Source organism: Eleutherodactylus coqui, chromosome 1 (genome assembly GCF_035609145.1).
Source record: "Eleutherodactylus coqui strain aEleCoq1 chromosome 1, aEleCoq1.hap1, whole genome shotgun sequence".
Lineage (NCBI taxonomy): Eukaryota > Metazoa > Chordata > Amphibia > Anura > Eleutherodactylidae > Eleutherodactylus > Eleutherodactylus coqui.
In genome coordinates this window covers 296,175,630-296,195,540 of record NC_089837.1, presented here as the reverse complement: position 1 = coordinate 296,195,540, position 19,911 = coordinate 296,175,630, and the positions used below count along the sequence as shown (strand labels likewise).

Sequence of the window (19,911 nt, the reverse complement as noted above, 5' to 3'; positions counted from 1 at the left end):
CCCATTTTAACCGATAGGCCAAAAGTCATGGAACAGGAACTAATATCATGTAGGATACCCTCTAGCCCAGCAAAATGCATCGATTCTGCAAGTGGACCGATGACGTCTTGGAGGGATGTTGAGCCATGCCATCTGGATAGGACGTACAAAAGTTTTGTTAGTAGCTTCATCTTTAACAAATTGACTCAGCCAACTAGAGTGAGCGAAGAGAGGCCCAGCGTGTCACCATTTTCTCAGCTCATTTCAGGAGGGGAACTAAATTAAGGTCAAAGAAGGTAGAAACCTTCACCGACACTCTTATACCCAAATAGGTTGTCTGAGCTGTCCAGCTCAGTGGGGCGGGCAAAGGGAGCTCAGCCACCGCAGAGTCTGTCGCGATTAAAGTAGTTTTGTTCCAATTGACCCGAATACCAGAATGTAGGCCAAATGTGTCAAAAATGGCGAGTGCAGAATAAAGGGAGGACTCTGGATCCTGGAGAAAGAGGGTGTCATCAGCGTATAGTGCTATGCGCTCTTCATAATTGTGAAGTTTAAATCCCTTTATTACCGGTGAGGTCCGGACCCGAATCGCAAGGGGCTCTATAGCAAGGGCAGGGAATAGGGGGCAACCTTGTCGTGTGCCTCTACTGAGGGGGGAACTGGGCAGAAACATAGACATTGGTTTTAATACTGGCCACTGGGGAGTCATATATGATCTTTACCCACCTAATAAATGCTTGCCCAAATCCAAACCGTTGCATCACTGCCCACAAGTACTTCAACTCTACTGAGTCGAAAGCCTTTGCCTGGTCTATAAATACCAGGGTGCGTTTCCCACAGTTAGTGTTCATATGTCAGATGGTCAAAAAGCCGTCTCAGATTCATGTCTGTACTTTTGCCAGCCATTAAACCAGACTGGTCAGCATGAATAATCTCATGAAGAACGGAATTTATGCTCCTCGCCAGTATTTTTGCCAAACTTTTAATGTCGTTCTAAAGAAACGAGATGGGCCGATAGGAACCACAATCTGCAGGATCTTTTCCAGCTTTAGGGATCATGACAATTATGGCCTTGCGCATGGTGTCCGGCAGGGCACCAACTCGCAGGATAGAATTATATAGTGTTAGAAGCCAGGGAGCTAGGAAATCCGCATTTTTTTATACTATTCCCCAGGAAGTCCATCCAACCCTGGCAATTTCCTATTGGGGAGTGACTTGATGGCATCCATTACCTCATCTGTACTCAAGCCCCCATCCAGATAAGTCGCACTACACTGGCTCAGCGCAGGGAAAGGGATATCGTCAAGGTAGATGGTTAGCTGGTCCGAGCAGCTGAGTTTGGAATTATATAGGTTCCTATAGTGGGCAAACGTTTGACTAGCTTTGGGTTATCCACTAGGGTCCCCTAAGCAGCACGCGCCACCATGATTGGCTGCAATGTCTGATCTTCTCTTGTTAAAAAGGTCAGCAGATGACCGTTCTAATTTCTTTGGTCAAAGACCTGGTGATGCGAGTAAAGAAGCTTCTTTTTGGTATACTCAGCGAGTAGTAAATTGTATTCCTGCCGTAGGTTATAGAAGTCCAGGTAGGCTTCTGGGGAAGAATCTGGTATGTGCCTGGCAGCAAATATTGATTATCGTGAGGAGCCGACCATGAAAGGTGCCCTGAAGGATCAGAAACCGACCCCCAGAATCTATGTGGATTTGTCAGAATACAAATTGGGCTGACTTAGCCACCAGGACACCGACTCCTCTGACCATAGTTGGAATAAGTAGAGTGATACGCAGAGCCTGTATTGGCCCTCTTAAGAGCTAGTATCTTGAAGCCCTGCAAATGCGTCTTCTGGAATAGTATGATGTGAGGAGAATGAACCTTTAGAAATTTGAAAGCCAAGCCTTTCTTAAATTTGGAATTTAAGCCCCTAACATTCCAGGGGATCAACTTGAGATGCGTACTAGCCATTGCTATAGAGTTGGACATTGTTTGCGCAGAACACCTGCATAACACCGAAAGAAGAGCCGCGCCAAAAAAAGTGCAATAGAGCAGAATAGTTATCTTTTGACGTATGAACCATAACAAAAAACCCTACTCATCCCCTCAAACTTAGGACCGGTTTGGATCCCATAATACGCAACTTTGTGAGGGGTGTTAGGCCTGCCCCCAAAGATCAACAGAGAAACTTAAAGGGGTTGTCCCGCGCCGAAACGGGTTTTTTTTTTTTTTCAACCCCCCCCCCCCCCCCCCCCCCCCCCGTTCGGCGCGAGACAACCCCGATGCAGGGAAGTAAAGAAAGTTTACCGGAGCGCTTACCTTAATCCCCGCGCTCCGGTGACTTCAATACTTACCGCTGAAGATGGCCGCCGGGATCCTCTGTCTTCGTGGACCGCAGCTCTTCTGTGCGGTCCACTGCCGATTCCAGCCTCCTGATTGGCTGGAATCGGCACGTGACGGGGCGGAGCTACACGGAGCCTGCATTCTGCACGAGCGGCTCCATAGAAGACTGCTGAAGACCCGGACTGCGCAAGCGCGGCTAATTTGGCCATCGGAGGCCAAAAATTAGTCGGCACCATGGAGACGAGGACGCTAGCAACGGAGCAGGTAAGTAAAAAACTTTTTATAACTTCTGTATGGCTCATAATTAATGCACAATGTATATTACAAAGTGCATTATTATGGACATACAGAAGTGTATAGACCCACTTGCTGCCTCGGGACAACCCCTTTAAGACAGAGCAAATCTAGTCATACGATTCCCCTGTGAAAGAGTATGAGACACAATCGTGTAGGCGTGGGCTGTATCACCACAGCTCACATAGACATGGCTATATGGGTTACTGATTATATAGGCTGGTTTCCCCAGGGAAAGCCCCCTTAGGCCATTGGCCACGAGGAAGGGTCCACCAGGAAAGGGCCACAGAGACTAATATCACCAAATCGCTGGGAAAATCGGAGGAGAGGAATAGCATAATTTGACACCAATCCACATCACATACCAAAAACGGTTCTATCAAAGGTGGCTGGCCAAAGAGCCTAAGTAGGTGGATAGGGGGGAGGAAGTGAGAAAGGGTATGGAGTGGTAAGGAAGGGGGGAAAACCTTCTTCAGTAGTTGCCATACAGAAGAAACAGTAGGCCATCCACGGCAACTATTTTGTAATGTCTCACAAACAGGATTCAATTTTGCTCGAGCTAATGTAGGACATCTCCTTGACTCTCGAAGAAATGGGAGTGATTGTCCTTGATCACTTTCAGCCTAGCAGGGTACAGCATGGCGTAGACAAGCTGTTTAGCGCACAGAGCTTTCTATACCTCTGTGAACTTTTGGCGCCTCTGTTGCACCTCCAGGGAAAAGTCTGGGAAGATACGGACTGCTTGCACTCCGATCTTCAGCGGATCTTTCATGTGATTTAAGCGCCAAGACTTTGTCGCTGTAATTGAGTAATTTGGCTATGAAAGTACGTGGGGGTCCTCCAGGCGGCGGGGCTTTAGATGGAATACGGTGGGCTCTTTCCACACAAAACAGAGGCGAAAGGAAGACTAGGCCGTATGCCTGCTTGAGGAGTGATTCCAAGAAATTGCAGGGGTTTTTTTTGCCCTTTTCTCCCTCTGGCAGTCCCACGAATCTGAGATTACACCGACGCAGCCGGTTCTCCATTTTGTCAATTTTCTTCTGCTGCGCTGCAAAGCTGGTGCTAAGGGTCTGAACCCGGTTCGAGAGCAGTGTAGTGGTGTCCTCCAGGTTAGAGACCCGGGTTGTAATCTTGGTCGAGCGTTCCTGCAGCGTTTGAACATCGGTTCTCAGCAGACTAAAGTCTAATTGCAAGGCATCGGTTTTTCTCTGTGATTGCTTTCAATATGGCCGCAATGGTTGGGCTGGACATAGGAGGTGAAACTGGTGCAGCCCCCGCAGGGGATGTGGGCTGCAGGGCTCGTTAGATCGGCAGTCTGCTGAGGCGCCAGGTCGGGCATACTGTTGCAGCTTGTTTATTTTATTTTGTTTAATGGGAGCCATCTCGCTGGAGGGGTGCAGTAGGAGATATCCGTTGGCTCGGACTTAAAGTATTGCATGGGGAGTTCACATGTAATTTAGTCTTTAGTGAATAACTGTTAAGAAATAGTCATAATGCAGTGATGCCAGTGGACTGACACTACACCACCACTAGGTTTCAGCAGAGAGCAGGCCAAGAGTCAATGAATAGATATAGATGGGGCAGACTTTGTGGATTGTAGAACAAAGAAAAGGCTGCAAGTGTAGGTTAGTTTGTGTTTTTCTCTCTGGCCCACAGATTCCAGCTTTATTAGTCAGGTGGTGAGGAGAACAGGAGGGGGTGGGAGAAAGCAGCTTCACCCCTCTGCACTGGGGTCTGAAACATGCAGGGACACCCCGTCAGTGTCTTATGTGCTCTCCACTTTTACTTTCCCTTTTGTTCCTCCTTACCACCGTTTAGTTTCCCCCCTCCACCTCTCTCCGTGTCTCCCCCTCCTCCTCCTTCTCCACTTCAGCGAGGCCCTGGAACTGTAGCAGTCTCAAAGCCAAGGCACCTGTGGAGCACCGCTCCTGTCACGCAGAGGCAGCGGGTGACCCGCAGCTAGGGTCTTGGCCGGCTGTGTAAACTCCGGAGCTGCCGCTAGGCACTCACCCAGCTGCAAGGTGATGGAGGTAGGCATTAGTTGCCCCATGCAGGTTCTCCGATCCGGTTGCGGCTCCCGATCGCTGGGCAGTAGGGCTTCGGCCGGGCTCCTCCCAAACACCAGCCCTGCCACGCGAGCCCAGGGATATTCAGGTCTTGCAAGCCGCAGCGGTCCTCGCTGCTTGAGACCCTGAAAGGTCTGTAAATTATCCTCCAGGGCCAGAGAGCCGTGCAGTGTCCTGGCAGACTGTCCCTGGTCCGACACTGGATCGATGGTGATATTTAACGCTGGCTGTGAACAGAGCTCTCCTGAGCGCATGCTCTTCTCTGGATGGCTAGGCCACGCCCTGCGTGTTTGCACCATAATGACCAAAATTTTGGAAATCTCATGTGTCACTTTAACATAGAATGACTCCCTAAAGGTTTTGCATATCCAAGTGGTTCTGACATCGTTTTCTTTTTTTTTTTGGCCACATATTGTACTTAATTTACATGGTAAAAATAGTCCAATAGAATTTGTGTATGTATATTAAGTGCCAAAATTGGGAACGTTTTGAAAAAATTATTTGTTTGTTTTTTTCACATTTTCAGCTGCAAAATCTCAAATCTACTGTACAGATTTTTGATGATGTGTATATTTCTATCTGTTTACCTTAATCTGGATGAAAATTTGAAAAACGTTAGTGTTGTGGGTTTTTTGTTTTTTTTTATTATTTAGGTGCAAATTTAACTTTAACATTTTGAGGAACACTTTGTTTTCCTGCATCAAGCCCAGATTGCAAAGGCTCATAGGTGTCAGAATGATAGATACCCCCGCAAATGACCCCATTTTAAAAACTGCACCCCTTAGGCCTCATGTCCACAGGGACAGATCCGCAGTGGATCACCCGCAGCGTGATCCACGCCCCATAGGGATGCATTGGACACCTGCAGGTAATTAAATACCTGCGGATTTCATTTTCCCCTGAGGCGCGGATTGCATGGACGGGAAAACACCCGCAGCATGCTTCATTTTAGTGCGGGTCTCCTGCGGGCTTCTATTGAAGCCGTCCGAATCCGCGGCACACCTGCAGCTGAATTCCTGCTCTCCGACACGGGAGAGCAGGAGTTCAAAAAAAGAAGAGTGCACGGCGCATGCGCGGGGCACGCTGCTGGCGTGACAAGCACATCCGCTGGACTGAAGAAAGAAGATCCGGCCGCGGTGGAGGGCAGATCCGCAGCGTCCGGACAGGTGAGTAATTCTTATTTTTACGCATCGTGTCCGCGGGACAGGAGGGACCCGCTGTGGGATTCTGCATGAATAATCCGCGGCGGGCCTGATTTTCCCCGTGGACATAAGGCCTTAATGTATTTTGACCCCACGGTTTCATTTCAGGAGTTAATGCAATTTAGAAAAGAAAAAATAAAACTTCATATTTTTGCAAATATGTAATTTTAAAGACCTATATAGTGCACATGAAAATGAGGATTTGCACCCAAAAACGGATACTCCGTTTTGTCCTATGTTCAGAAATATTATGTCTGTATTCACAAGGGGGCCCAAAACGAAAGGAGCAGCCAGTGGCTTTCAGTACAGACATTTTTGCTTGAAGGCCTTTTGGGCCCCGCAGCCCAATTGTAGAGCTCTTGTACTGCCAAAATGATAGAGAACCCCCACAAGTGTCCCCATTTTAGAAACTAGACCCCTTAAAGAATTCATCTATGGGTGTACTGCACTCCACACAAGTCTTGCCATCAGCCTAAAACAATACGTACCATGACTCTACAATATGCCATATGTCAGTTCTCTAGGGTCCAGTTAGCAACCTCACCATCCTAGGTGAGTTGCTGTGTCCGATGTTGGGGTATTAGCAGAGTCACTCTTGTTGACCTTCTGCGCCCTTATCCTATGGAAGCAAAAGAAAACTTTGCTGACCTTTTGGGATATGCACGTGCAGTCTCCTATGTCGAATGTGGATGTACCCTTTTCAAGCCATATTTACATATAAAAACAAATCCGGTGTCTCTCATTCTGATTCCCGTAATGGGGGTGTGTGGTTTACTATCAGCGCGTCATCATGTACATACTAACGCGACGACGTTTCCAGCGTCACACGTGATGACGCGCTGATTGGAAATAGGAGGGGGAACAGTGGATATCATAACCCCCTCCTTCAAAGTAAGTTACATTCATTTGAAAGTACATACATCGTGCCACCTGTGGGATAAGTGGGTCCTGTGAGTGCAGGAATCTTTTATTAAACAAATGTTTTCTCTTTTATAACCATCTTTGACACGTTCAACACAGGCCTAAATTTTTCAAGAGGTTCATGTGTGACTGGAGATTGAGAAATCTATAATACAGATAAAGGGCCAACAGGGCTGTGGTGTTAACATGAACTTGGGGACCATAAAACTTTCACATCCCGCTTGATAGGCACTCTGCATAGCCAGCCCTGGGGCCTTTCAGAAGGCCCCCGGCTGCCTAGCAACCACACAACGTCCCGCTGCGGACATTGTACAGGGCCCCTGAACGTCGGGTGCCGGCTGTGTCTTACAGCCGGCACCTGGCGGCAGCAGTTACGATGAGCCGCGCTGCTCGCCGGAACTGTTCACACTTTAAATACTGCTGTCAGAGCGGTATTTAATGTGTGAACAGTTCCAACGAGTGGCGCGGCTCGTCGGAACTGCTGCCGCCAGGTGTCCGCTGTAAGAACACCCAGCGTTGTATTGAGCGGGATCCACCCGCGATCCCGCCCCATGCAAACATTTGTTCGGGCCACGAACAAATGTACTTATGAACAGGTTCTTGGAACGGAACCTGTTCGCAATTAGGGGAGTATTTGTATTACATTCAGTTGGATTTCATAGCAATAGGTTTGTACTAAAACTTTCTTAATCTGTATTGATGCAAAACTTTAATAAAAATCTTTAATGAGGGGAAAAAAAACAAACAGTGGGAGCCTCTGGGTTTAGTGCTGAAAGCTGAAAAAAACGGCTATGTGAGAGGGGCCTTAGGGTGCTGTAAATGTTTGTGCTTTTAATCAGCTTTTTCAGAAAGGGATACTGTACAACTAAATTACTGCTGTATAGAATTACCAACAGTACAATTTTCTGTTTTCTACTTACTGCTTCTGGATGCTAATTCTCACGTGTTTTTGTTTTGTTTTTTAGGAAAGCAGAGATGGGCGCGTTGATAGTTGGAGAAATTTTCAAGCACACAAAAAAGGGAAAAAGGAAAAGAAAACGCGGACATTTTTAAAACCACCAAAAGTGAAGATGGAGCAGAGAGAGTGATGGTCCCAACCGTGGGCACTTATCTCTTCATTCTGAACTTCATTTTATGAACATCACTTACATCTTTTTTTTTTTTTTTTTCTTAGTATCTTACTATATCCTTACTTGTGTTTTGGACAGTTCTTTACTTTCATTTTTTCCATGTTTGGGGAAGAAAACAATAATTTAATGTTTTGTACATAAGTGACTTTACCTGGTCACGTCATACATATGTGTAAAGCGGAAAGCACAGTTAAGTAAGAAGTATCTTCAAGTACGATATTGAGACATCCAAGTTTCTGTTGGAGTAATCCATGACCATGAACAAGCATTAATATAGGTGTGTCTCAGCAGGTATCTTCATTAAACACTAGCTTGCCACTGGCCTTCAGGAAATTCTGTGTGTCTTATACTTGATGGATGCATAGCTCCTGTTGTATTGGCCTGTACAATGGGAAGAAAGTGTTCCTGTTTGCCTGATATGCTAGTTATTGACCTATAAAGTTACTTGGCTGTGTAGCCCTCTGCTCTACTCCACTGTCAACCTGTGAAGAGCTGCAGGCTCTTAAATACTTGAGTTGGAATCCATGTTATGGCAAGTGTAACCGACTTCAGACACCTGTTACATTTGTATTATACTAATAAATAGTGAAATTACACTGTGCTGTCCAATTTTAATTTTGAGTTCTTTAGTCTTTGGGCCAACGTACACACTAAACATGTTTTATAGGGTGACATTAGTCTGACGAAGGCCAAAAGATTAACAAAACTTTTTCAGAGAATATCTTGGGTTCATTAAAAAAAAATCAGCTTGAGGCTGCATCTGCACGGGCTACAAAATCTTGCTAGAAAATCATTGCTACAATGTGAAGCCCATGGTTTCCAATGGGTTCTTTGTACAGCAATGTTTTATAGTGTGATTTTGTAGCCGTGCGGATGCAGCCTTAGGCCTCTTTCACACGGGCTATAAAATCTCACTACAAAATCATCACTACAAAACGCATGTATGTGAAGCCCAGGGTGTCCAATGGATTCTTTCACATGAGCGATGTTTTGTAGCTGAAAGAAACCATTGGAAACCATGGTCTCCACATACAGGCGTTTTGTAGCGAGGATTTTGTAGCCCGTGTGAAAGAGGCTTTATTCCGACATCATGAAGCGTCTCTACTATGTCAGTCTTTCTCAACCATACTATGCTTTAGAAAGACTAAGGTTAACCTCACATAGGCGAGCATGATATGAGGCCATGAATCCCGCTCCCATAACGCTCCCCACCATGTGAAATACCAAGGGATGTGAGGCAGTTTCATATGCAAGGCTGTTTGCACAACTTCGGGGATGAAGGGATCCCCTGCTGTGGCTGTCACAGCCGCAGCAGAGTTTCTCCCATTGCTTTAAATGGGGCCGGAACTGCTGCCGTCGGCCCCATTGAAAACAATGGGACTGCGATGTGAGATCACGCAGCCAGATGAACATGTTACGATTTTGCTTCTCGCAATGCATCAGTCATGTATGAACCCTTTCAAATGAATGGGGATCATATTTTTGTGAGATTTGTGCATCTCAAAATGCACAAATCTAGCACGATTTTATCACCCATGTGGAGCCAGCCAAACTTAGTCGAAACATTGCAAGATGAGGAATAAAGCTGATTTTGATTTCTTTTTTTAATGCACTCAGCATCCTGTCTTTGAAAGTTTTTCTGGACTATGCTTTACCTGTGGATTCCAGGTTATATACACTGACCTCTTTTGACAAAGGAGTGCTGCTTGCTGTCAAAACATTGTGGCCTCAATCTATCCAGTAAATGTCAGTATACTTCTGGAAAAAAGCAGGTTGGAATAGTCTAGTAGACTAAGCTATTCCATTCAATGTTATCCAGTAAAGAAATGTGTAGCGGTACAGCGATTCTCTAATCCACTTTGCATCCTAATCCATTAGTGATGGGCCTATTTTGCACCTTAATGACCAAGATATTTTCTTTGTTTTTTGTTTTTTTCATAGTTGTATTGAAATACTTAACTTTTTATTTTTTTTGTCAACGTAGCCATATTAGGGCCTGTTTCTTGTAGGAGAAGTTTTTTAATGGCATGACCTTTATTTTTTTTCTTTTCTTTTGCATTTGTGTTTTATTAATCTTAAAACTTTGCAGAGTATAGTAATTGATGAGTATTTATATTGATATACAATATGTATAGTATGACAAGGAATTATAAACTACTAATAGGTACTTATCATGCTTCTAATAGATATGTTATGTTTTATATCTCTGGCCCCATTATGAGGTCACCCATCAAGTAATGGCCTGGCCAAGGCCCAACGTACCATTATTTAATGGATGTAGAATAAAGGTAAATGGAAGGGATGGGATTTTATCTCTTGTGACGTCGCAATGCAAAACACAAAGTATTAGTTTTTCTAGTGCAGTAATTTGTAGGGATATGAATTGTTTTGTGCGGGGAACATCTAGTTTACCCATGGTGTCCAGACTCTTAGAAATGTCTCATGGCTATCAACAATTATTGAAGTCATTTTTTTCATTTATTAAGTACCAGTTTAATCACCTTTTTACTTCCGAAAGTGGCCGCCTTCAAAGACTGAGTAATTGTCTGATTTCTTTCTTCTCAACAACCAATCTTCGTGATTCCGGAGAGATTTGGTTTTTTGGTTTGTTGGTTTTTAACGTAATAAGACCTCCCATGGAGCCCTTCTGATATTGCAACCTGTAACCAAAATAATAAGCATACTCTTATCCATAGTCGTTTGACTTGGAGACAGGACCACTAAATGTGTATCATGTCACCACCTGGAGATTGACAGCCACGAAATTCGAGGGGTATCCCGGAACAGCGTGGCCTATTCGGGTTGGAACTAGATACCATTGGAATAGTATTTTATAGGAGGTTTCTAACATGAGTATATTGCAGCTGTGTTTTAGTTCATTCCCAAATCTGAGACCAATCATCCTCAATAAGTGTATTTCCAATATCTATTTCCCAGCGGGAAATATACGGTAATTGAGTACAATAAGAAGAGTGGACTAGTCTGGCGTAGATTTTAGAAATCTAGGGGGTTTGATGGGTTTTTTTTTTTTTTACTACTAGTAATAATATGAAGTGTTTGAGTTCTAGAAGCAGAAACCAAAGACTGCAACAGCACGCAAGATAAATTTACTATCCGAGGTGTGTATATATACCTATAATCTATACTCTAATTATGTACCAAGAATCTTGCATTATTTAATGTGGTTAGAGTATAGATTATAGGTATATATACACCTCTGATAGTAAATTTATTTTGCGTGCTGTTGCAGTCTTTGGTTTCTGCTTCTAGTGTTAAGTTCTAGATATCTGAATATTTCTGAGCTGAATATAGATTTTCTGAAGGGTGGGAAATGGGAGAGTACCCTTTTAAAGAAAGATATTTTGGTGAGACCTCTGCTTGTCCAGACATAAAACATTTGAGGAGAGGCATCACCAGGAAAATATAGCGGTAGTAGGGGTAGATGAGATTAAATTAAGCCACCAAAATATTTGATAGAATCCCATATTTTGAGTGTTTTCTGATAGGGTTTATAATTGGGGGGGGGTCTGTAAATTGGTTGAGTTGATGCTGGGGGGATTAACCTCAAGGGCTTCTAAAGATGGGCAGTGGCGCGTGGTGCTTTGCAAATGGAGGAAGGCTAGTTGAGCTATTTGGGCTAGGTGGTAATATTTTTGAATATTTGGGACACCAAGGCCATCTTTTTAATCTATTATAGAGAGTGGAGCCAGATACGCATGAGGTTGGAGTTGTGCCAAACAAAGCGGATAGACCCCAAAACTTGGATTGGGAGGACTCTACAGAGATAGAAAGGGTATACACACTGAAAATGATATTCCTTCCCAAACTATCTATAATGATGAAAAACTACTTCAACTCTGCAGAAAAAGCCGAGACTTGCATAGGAGATGGGGGAGTAATTATGTGTGTCTAAAGACGAATAAATGTTAAGGCCCTTTTACACGGAACGAGTGTTGGGCACACTATGCCTGACACTCATCCCCGTGTATAATCTCTCCTGTGCTGTTACACAGGAGTGAGGATTTTCACAGCGCTGCTGAAGGGAGAATTCTCTGCCCGCCTCTATTCACTGTAAGCAGCAGTCGTTTAGTACTGAGCGGCTGCTGTTTACACTGAACGATGTGTCGTTTGGTCTTTAAGCATGCTTAAAATTGGACGTCTATCATACAGTCATTCAGTCTCTGCCTGCATTAACACGGGACGTATCGTTCAAAACCCCGCAGCACTGCGGAGTTATGAACTACGATAATCATCCCATGTAAAAGGGCCTTTAGTGAGTCAACTCTCCTAAATAATCTAATGAACCAGATATCATTGAAATGGGAAATTAGCTTGAAGTTGTAATAGTGATTGCGGGGGTAACATTGGGCTCAATTCCCTAGTTTTTGCATTGAGATGATGATCCAAATCTGGATAACTCAGCCAGCAAATTTGGGGTTAGAGGTATAAGGAGATGATACTAGCATTAGTATGTTCTGTGCAAACATGCAAAGCTTGTTTTTGGACTGAGGCAATTTCAATTCCTTTTAATGTCCGAATTATTGCATATTCTAATGGCTAAATCGCTAGAATAAACGAGGAGTGTTAAGGGTATATCCCTGTTGTCTGCCTCCGAGAATAGGGATATAGTCTGAACAAGCACTTGTATCCAACAAATGCTTTAGGGGAAGCATACAATATTCATAGCAATGTTAGAAACTCGTTTGCCAATTTTCCAGTGTTCTAGTACATAAAACAAATATGGCCAACTCAAAGGCTTTTTAGGCTGGGTTAACATGAGACGGAAATCTTGTGAAATGTCCGCAGCAGGATAGCACGGAAATTCCGTGAGATTTCCGCAGCGGTAAGATTGCTTCAAAACCAGCGCCATTTGGCACTGCTTTTCAGCTTGTATTCTGCTGTGGAAATCTCTCACAATAGAGAGTCTGCAGCGTAAACTGCGCCAAAATTGACATATTGCAGATTTGAAATCCGTGCTGCATGTCTGGTTCCACACAGCTTGCCCACAGTGGACTGTCGGTAGTGTGTGAAAGTTTTTGCAAATCTCGTTCTCAGGTTTATATATGCGTGTGGGAATTCTGCGGCAACCCTGCCACAGCCTTAGACATACATAAAAATATTATCTAAAGATAATAAAACAGGGATGCGATGGGATTTGCATAAATGTATGAGATGGGTAATTCGGCGAATGCGATCAGGTGCCTGGTGACCTGGGAAAAACCAACATGTCTGCAGGACGTAATTACCAATGTTGATCAGCAGAGAAAACTCTTCTCTCACCGCTACAGGAGAATTTCCCCGTAGTGGGGACAGTGGGTGGGGCTAGAGGGGTTCTCCCATAGCAAGAGAAGAGGCAGGGTGGGGCTAGAGAGTAGTTACTTCTAGCCCCCATGTCCCCTCTTTTCCTGCTCTTGGGGAAGCCCTCTAGCTCCGCACTCCTCTCTCTCCCCCCGCTACACAGATTCCCTCATTCAACGCTGCTGTTCAGTGTTCAGGGATAGCTGAACAGCAAGTTTAAAATGTCCTAATGCAACCTCCTGTGAATCCTCGGAAACTGACCAGGAAACAGATTTGGGATTTCAGAATAGTTTATCTGCAGTAAGAAAGAAGCAGCTGTCAAAATGTGGTCTGTTGAATGAGAAGCTGAAAAATTGCTTAAAGTCCTTGGTAAAAAGGTTTAGTTCGTGCCAGGAATCAACCAGATGGTATTGGGAAAATTAAAGGGGTTGTCCCAAGGCAAAACATCAAAATTTTAAATTAGCCCATTACCCGTCACCCCCCCCCCCCCCCCCACCCCGGCATAAAATAGCATTTTAAAGCGGTTTTTAAACTGCTTGCTACTTACCGATGTGATGAAATATGAACTTATAAAATTCTTCTCCCAAGATGGCGCCTGTGAAGTCCCATTGTGCACCGCGCTCCCGAGACGCCGGTCACGTGATCAGGTCACTGACGTCATCGGTGGAGGCGTGCAATTTTAATGAATGAAACGCCGATCCAGCCACCCCATTGGCTGGTCGGCAGAACGCATCACAGCGGGAGGTGGAGTCTGCGGGAGAATTCAGCAAACAGCTGTTTCTCCCTTCTTTTGACCACACTGAAGCCCAGGTAAGAGCACCTTTCAGCGGTATTTTTTTCTGCTTGTATTAGCACAGGATCATTGCCTTCTGCAATGAGTCTGTGCTTGAAATATTTCTTGTGCATGCCCTGTATTGTTATGTGACTGCCATTGCCTGCCATGTGCTGCGGTGTTTTTTGGTTCTGTAGTGTGCTGCCATGTGACTGCCGTGTACTGCTTTGTTTTTGTGCCTGCCGTGTGCTTCCAAGTGCCTGCCGTGTGCTGCTTTGTTTTTGTGCCTGCCGTGTGCTTCCATGTGCCTGCCGTGTGCTTCCATGTGCCTGCCGTGTGCTTCCATGTGCCTGCCGTGTGCTTCCATGTGCCTGCCGTGTGCTTCCATGTGCCTGCCGTGTGCTTCCATGTGCCTGCCGTGTTCTCTCCATGTGCCTGCCGTGTGCTGCTTTTTTTTGTGCCTGCCGTGTGCTGCTTTTTTTTGTGCCTGCCGTGTGCTGCTTTTTTTTGTGCCTGCCGTGTGCTGCTTTTTTTTGTGCCTGCCGTGTGCTGCTTTTTTTTGTGCCTGCCGTGTGCTGCTTTTTTTTGTGCCTGCCGTGTGCTGCTTTTTTTTTTGGGGGGGGGCCTGCCGTGTGCTTCCATGTGCCTGCCGTGTGCTTCCATGCCCAATACAGGCCCCGCGGCCCCAATACAGGCGCGGCGGCCACAGCGGTAGGCCCCTGACAACAGATGTAAGCCCCGGGGCCCAGTGGTAGTCCCATGACCACAGCGGTAGGCCCCGGGGCCCAGCAGTAGGACACCCGGAGTAAAGCAGCGGCCCACGCCAGTTAGTCAGGGGCCTATACAGTCCTCCCAGCGCACCCAGCACCCCCGACCCTTCACTTACATTGGCGGCTTCATGGCTAGGCTCGGCGGCTGCTCAAGTTTCTGCACCTTTCTCTAAGAGAGGATGGTAGAAGAATGGCTGCTCCAGCGCGCTCCCGAGAACTTACAGCTCATCTGCGCATGCGCAGAAGAGCTGTATCGCACGAGCACGCTGAAGCGGCTCGTGCTCAGAGCAGACGACCGGACTGCGCAAGCGCGTCTAAAAAAGCAAGAAGACACTAAAATTAGACGGAGCCATGGAGACGGGGACGCCAGCAACGGAGTGGGTAAGTGAATAACTTCTGTATGGCTCATATCTAATGCACGATGTATATTACAAAGTGCATTAATATGGCCATACAGAAGTGTATAACCCCACTTGCTGCCGCGGGACAACCCCTTTAATGTTCTAAAGACACGTCAATAAATGTTAAGGTTGTGGTAGTGGGGGGTTGCATAGTTAAATGGCAAGACACTGGGTGCTGATATCTGCCTCAGGCTTCATTCCCACAACCGCATATATACAGCGTTTTCATAACAGGGTGTATATATGCTACTTACGTGAAGCATTGATTCCCAATGCATTAGTTCACATGGGCGATTATATAGTGTGTAAATGCATCAGCACCATGAAAGATGGAACATAAGCGGACGAAATACGTCCGGTGTATTTTATGGTGGCCCAAAAAATAGTTCTGGAACTATATATAGGGCAATATACGCTGGACGCTCCCATAGACTCTTATGGGAGCAGGGGAAAAGATGGGAGGGGGAGGCATTTTTTGCAGCATCCAAGGCTTTGAAAAGCTTAGAGATGCCTCCTATATAGGTACTGGAAGTCTTCCTGAGCATTTTGGCAGAGCAATGGTTTTCCAGGGTGCAGCGTATTTTTTTCGCTGAAACTACGCTCAGTCGTGTGAATGGTCGAGAAACTCGGTCCGTGATTGTGGAAAAATGCCCATTCAGGCGCTTATAGGGAGCAAGCATAAAAACGCTGTTGCCATATATTCGCTCGTATGAAAGAGCCCTCACATGTATTCTTAGCAATTATTGGATTTCGTAAATTTAATTGTCTTTGTAAATGACTATAGCTCAACAAGCGGTTACCCCGGGACATGGTGAGTTCTCCTTCAATGGAAGTGTTCAAACAAATGCTGGACAAATATCTGTATGGGATGATTTAGTAAATCCTACATTGAGAAGGGGGTTGGACCCGATGACCGTGGAGGTCCCTTCCAACTCTACCATTCTATGATAACAATATTTTCCCCACAATAGAAGATGTGCCAATAAAATCAGCCACCACTAAATTGGAAATTTTATCTCTCGTTTACTTAAGTCTGATCAGCGTGTCCTGGCTATTCATACTTCTAGAAATTGCGACTGTGGCAATTTGCAATTGGTCAAATGATTTTATTTCTGTTCCTAACACTGTGAGACCTGTTTAATGACTATTTCCAAGCCTAGAAAGTATTTTAAATCGAATATAAATTAGATTAAAATACTTAACCTATTAAACTCAGGTTTAATGTTTTAATTAAGTCTTTAATTAAGTGAGCAGTCAGATGAGTGTAAAGTTATCTTAAGTCTACTCTCTGGCACTGACACAGCAGAGCAGTATCTGAGTGAACGTACTCGGTAACGGCGATTTCGCAATCGAGCACCGCGATTTTCGAGTACTTCACTACTCGGGTGTAAAGTACTCGGGGGCGCTGTGGGTGAGCGGGGGGTTTCTAGGGGGGAGAGGGAGAGAGAGAGCTCCCACCTGTTGCCCGCTGCTACCCCTCACTCCCCTCTGCAACCCCCCGCCCCACAGCGCATCCGAGTACTTTTTACCCGAGTAGTGAAGTACTCGAAAATCGCGGTGCTCGATTGCGAAATCGCCCTTACCGAGTACGTTCGCTCATCTCTACAGAGCAGCCATAAAGGGTTGCATTGCTAGTGAGGCTGCAGGGGGAAGGGAGGGACATCCCACCCCACACCACACCCGGGAGGGACATCCCACCCCACACCACACCCTTCGGCTGATCACGGCTATTAACCCTTCAAATGCCGCTGTCAATTCTGCATTCCCACCCCCCGCGGTCAGATTTGGGGGAGCCTTGCAGGTGTCATGGCAGCCGGGGGCCTTCTGAAAGGCCCCAGGGCTGCCTTAGCAGACTGCCTGTCAAAAAACAGTATGACATAATGCTATAGCATTACATCATACTGCAGGAGCAATCAAAGCATCGCTGGTTGTGGTCCTCTAGGAGGACTAAAAGAAATTGTTAAAATAAGATTAATAAAGTTTTACTAATTATTTTAAAAAAAAAGTAATAAGTTAAAAAAAAAACAAAAAAAACCTTCTGCCCTATTTGCAATAAAAAAAATCAAAATAATAAACCAAAAATACGTGTTTGGTATCGCTGTGTCCGTAAAAGTTCGGTCTATCAAAGTAATGTATTTACCCCGCACGGTGAACGTGGTCTGAAAAAAAATTTAAAAAAAAATAATAAAGAACGCCCTTTTTTGGTCACCTTATCTCAATTGCGATCAAAAAGTCAATTGTATGCGAAAATCGTACTAACGGAAACGACAGGATATTCCATACAAAATGAGCCCTCACATAACTATGTCGACAGAAAAATAAAAAGTAATCATATTGACCCATAGAATAAAGTTATCAGGTCATTTTTGTTGCAGTTTGTGCGCCATAGAAACAAAACGCACCGAAAGATGGTGGAATGTTGTTGTTTTTTTCCATTCCTCTCCACTTAGAATTTTTCAAAAGTTTTTCAGTACATTATGTGGTACAATAACTCGTATCATCGAAAAATACAACTCATCCCGCAAAAAACACGCCCTCATACAGCGACGTCGATAGATAAATGAAGCAGCTACGATTTTTTTTTTTTTAAAGGGAGGAGGAAAAAACAAAAATGGGGGGAAAAAAAGCTCTGCTTAATGGGATCCAGGTGGCGGTCCCAGCCCCTGCCTCTCCCCAAGGGGCTTGTTAACCAGTGCCCCAGGGAAAGACAGCATGTACTACAAAGAAATTAGAGTGGCCAAACTAGGACAATTCATTCTGTCTTGGTGTCAGATAGCTGGACACTGCTGGGATACATTTGTGGACTCTGCGGGCGTCTGAAGCTGGAACTATCGCGTTTCCTGAACTCTAGTGGTGAACCTCTTCAAAATTGGGGAAGAGAGCCTGGAGGCAGCCCTCTGAAAAAAAATGTTTTTTACAGAGCCTTTTGGCCCTCCGAAGAATAGGCTGTTCAGCGTGCTGACATGCTGGCTTAGGAGGAGGATCATCGAAGGATAGACCAAGCTCCTTCTCCCCTTTTTTAGGGTGATAGGGGGTGCATGGTTGACCAGTTCTAGCTTAAAGATACTTTATGTTGAGCTGCTTTCCACCGGTGGAGAAGAGAAATCTGGGGAAATCCAGTCTTTGTTCATCCTAATAAGTGTAAGCCTGTCGGAGCTGTCAGTTGACAGGTAGGTACGCTTATCCGTGATAATCCCCCCAGCAGCACTAAACACCCTCTCTGATAACACGCTAGCGGCAGGGCAGGCCAGCACCTCCAAGGCGAAAAGCGCAAGTTCGTGCCACGTGTCCAGCTTTGACACCCAATAGTTGTATGAAGCAGAGGGATCATGGAGGACATTGGTACGGTCGACTATGTACTCCCTCACCATCTTTTTTTTTAAAACTTTTCCCTCCTACTCAGCCTAGACTGGGGGGGACTGGTGATAGTCTGGCTGGGGTGCCATAAAACTGGCAAAGGCCTTGGAGAATGTTCCCCTGCCTGCGCTGGACCTGCTGCCTGTTACCCTCATCTCCCCTGCTAGTTGGCCCACTGAACTACGTCCTCTACCGCTAGCGTTGTCAAATGGGAACTTTAGTATCAGCTTTTCCACCAGGGCCTTGTGGTATTGCATTACTCTCGTACTCCTTTCATCTTTGGGAATGAGAGTGGAAAGGTTCTTATACCGTGGGTCGAGAAGGGTGAACACCCAGTAATCCCTGTTGGCCAGAATGTGTCTAACGCGAGGGTCACAGGAAAGGCAGCTTAACATGAAGTCAGCCATGTGTGCCAGAGTCCCAGTACGCAACACATCGCTGTCCTCACTAGGAGGAGGACTGTCTCCTCCTCAGCCCATACACGCTGAACAGATGTGAAGGAAGTAGCATGGGTACCCTCTGCAGTGTGGGCAGCAGTCTCTTCCACCTCCTCCAATACGTGCTGAGAAACAGACCTGGTTGTGGTCTGGCTATCAAGCGACGTATTGTCATCCCCCATCTCCTGTTCTATCCCCAAAGCGTCGGCCTTAATGCTTAGTAGCGACCTTCTCAGCAGGCAAAGCAGCGGAATGGTTACACTGATGGCGGTATCGCCGCTCACCATTTGTGTTGACTCTTCAAAGTTTCCCAACACCTGACAGATGTCAGACATCCATGTCCACTCTGTGAAGAAGTGTGGGGGATGACTACCACTCAAACGGGCATGTTGCAGCTGGTATTCAACAATGGCTCTACACTGCTCATAAACTGTGGCCAACATGTGCAAAGTTGAATTCCAGCATGTGGGCATGTCGCACAACAGTCGGTGAACTGGCAGCTGGAAGTGCCGTTGCAGTGTCCTGAGGGTGGCAGCAGCGGTGGTGGACTTTCTGAAATGTGCGCACACGCGACGGACCTTGCTGAGCAGCTCAGACAAATTGGGGTCGTTTTTAAGAAAGCGGTGAACCACCAGATTGAACACGTGGGCCAGGCATGGCATGTGTGTTAGTCTGCCGAGCCGCCACCAGGTTACGCCCATTGTCACACATGACCACGCCTGGTTGGAGTTTCAGTGGCGAAAGCCACAAATCTGTCTGCTCCGTCAAACCCTGTAACAGCTCTTGGGCGGTGTGCCTCTTGTCACCAAAGCTCAGGAGTTTCAGCACGGCCTGTTGGCGCTTCCCCACGCCAGTGATGCAGCGCTTTGAGCTACTGACTGAAGGCGACATGCTCACAGATGGTAAATGAGAGGTGGAGATGGAGGAGGAGGAGGGGGGGGGGGGGGGTT

The 19,911-nt window shown here is 45.8% G+C and overlaps 1 protein-coding gene across 2 annotated transcripts in view; it reads left to right on the top strand.

Annotated features, from left to right (window-relative positions):
• DNAJC8 (DnaJ heat shock protein family (Hsp40) member C8) overlaps window positions 1-8,522 on the top strand; it is a 62,793-nt gene extending 54,271 nt beyond the window's left edge. For both annotated transcript variants that reach the window (XM_066573656.1, XM_066573649.1), the window contains exon 9: window positions 7,762-8,522. In XM_066573656.1, coding sequence (XP_066429753.1) covers window positions 7,762-7,884 — 123 coding nt within the window. In that variant the 3' untranslated portion in view covers window positions 7,885-8,522. The remainder of the gene's footprint in view (window positions 1-7,761) is intronic.
• Window positions 8,523-19,911: the final 11,389 nt, after the last annotated feature.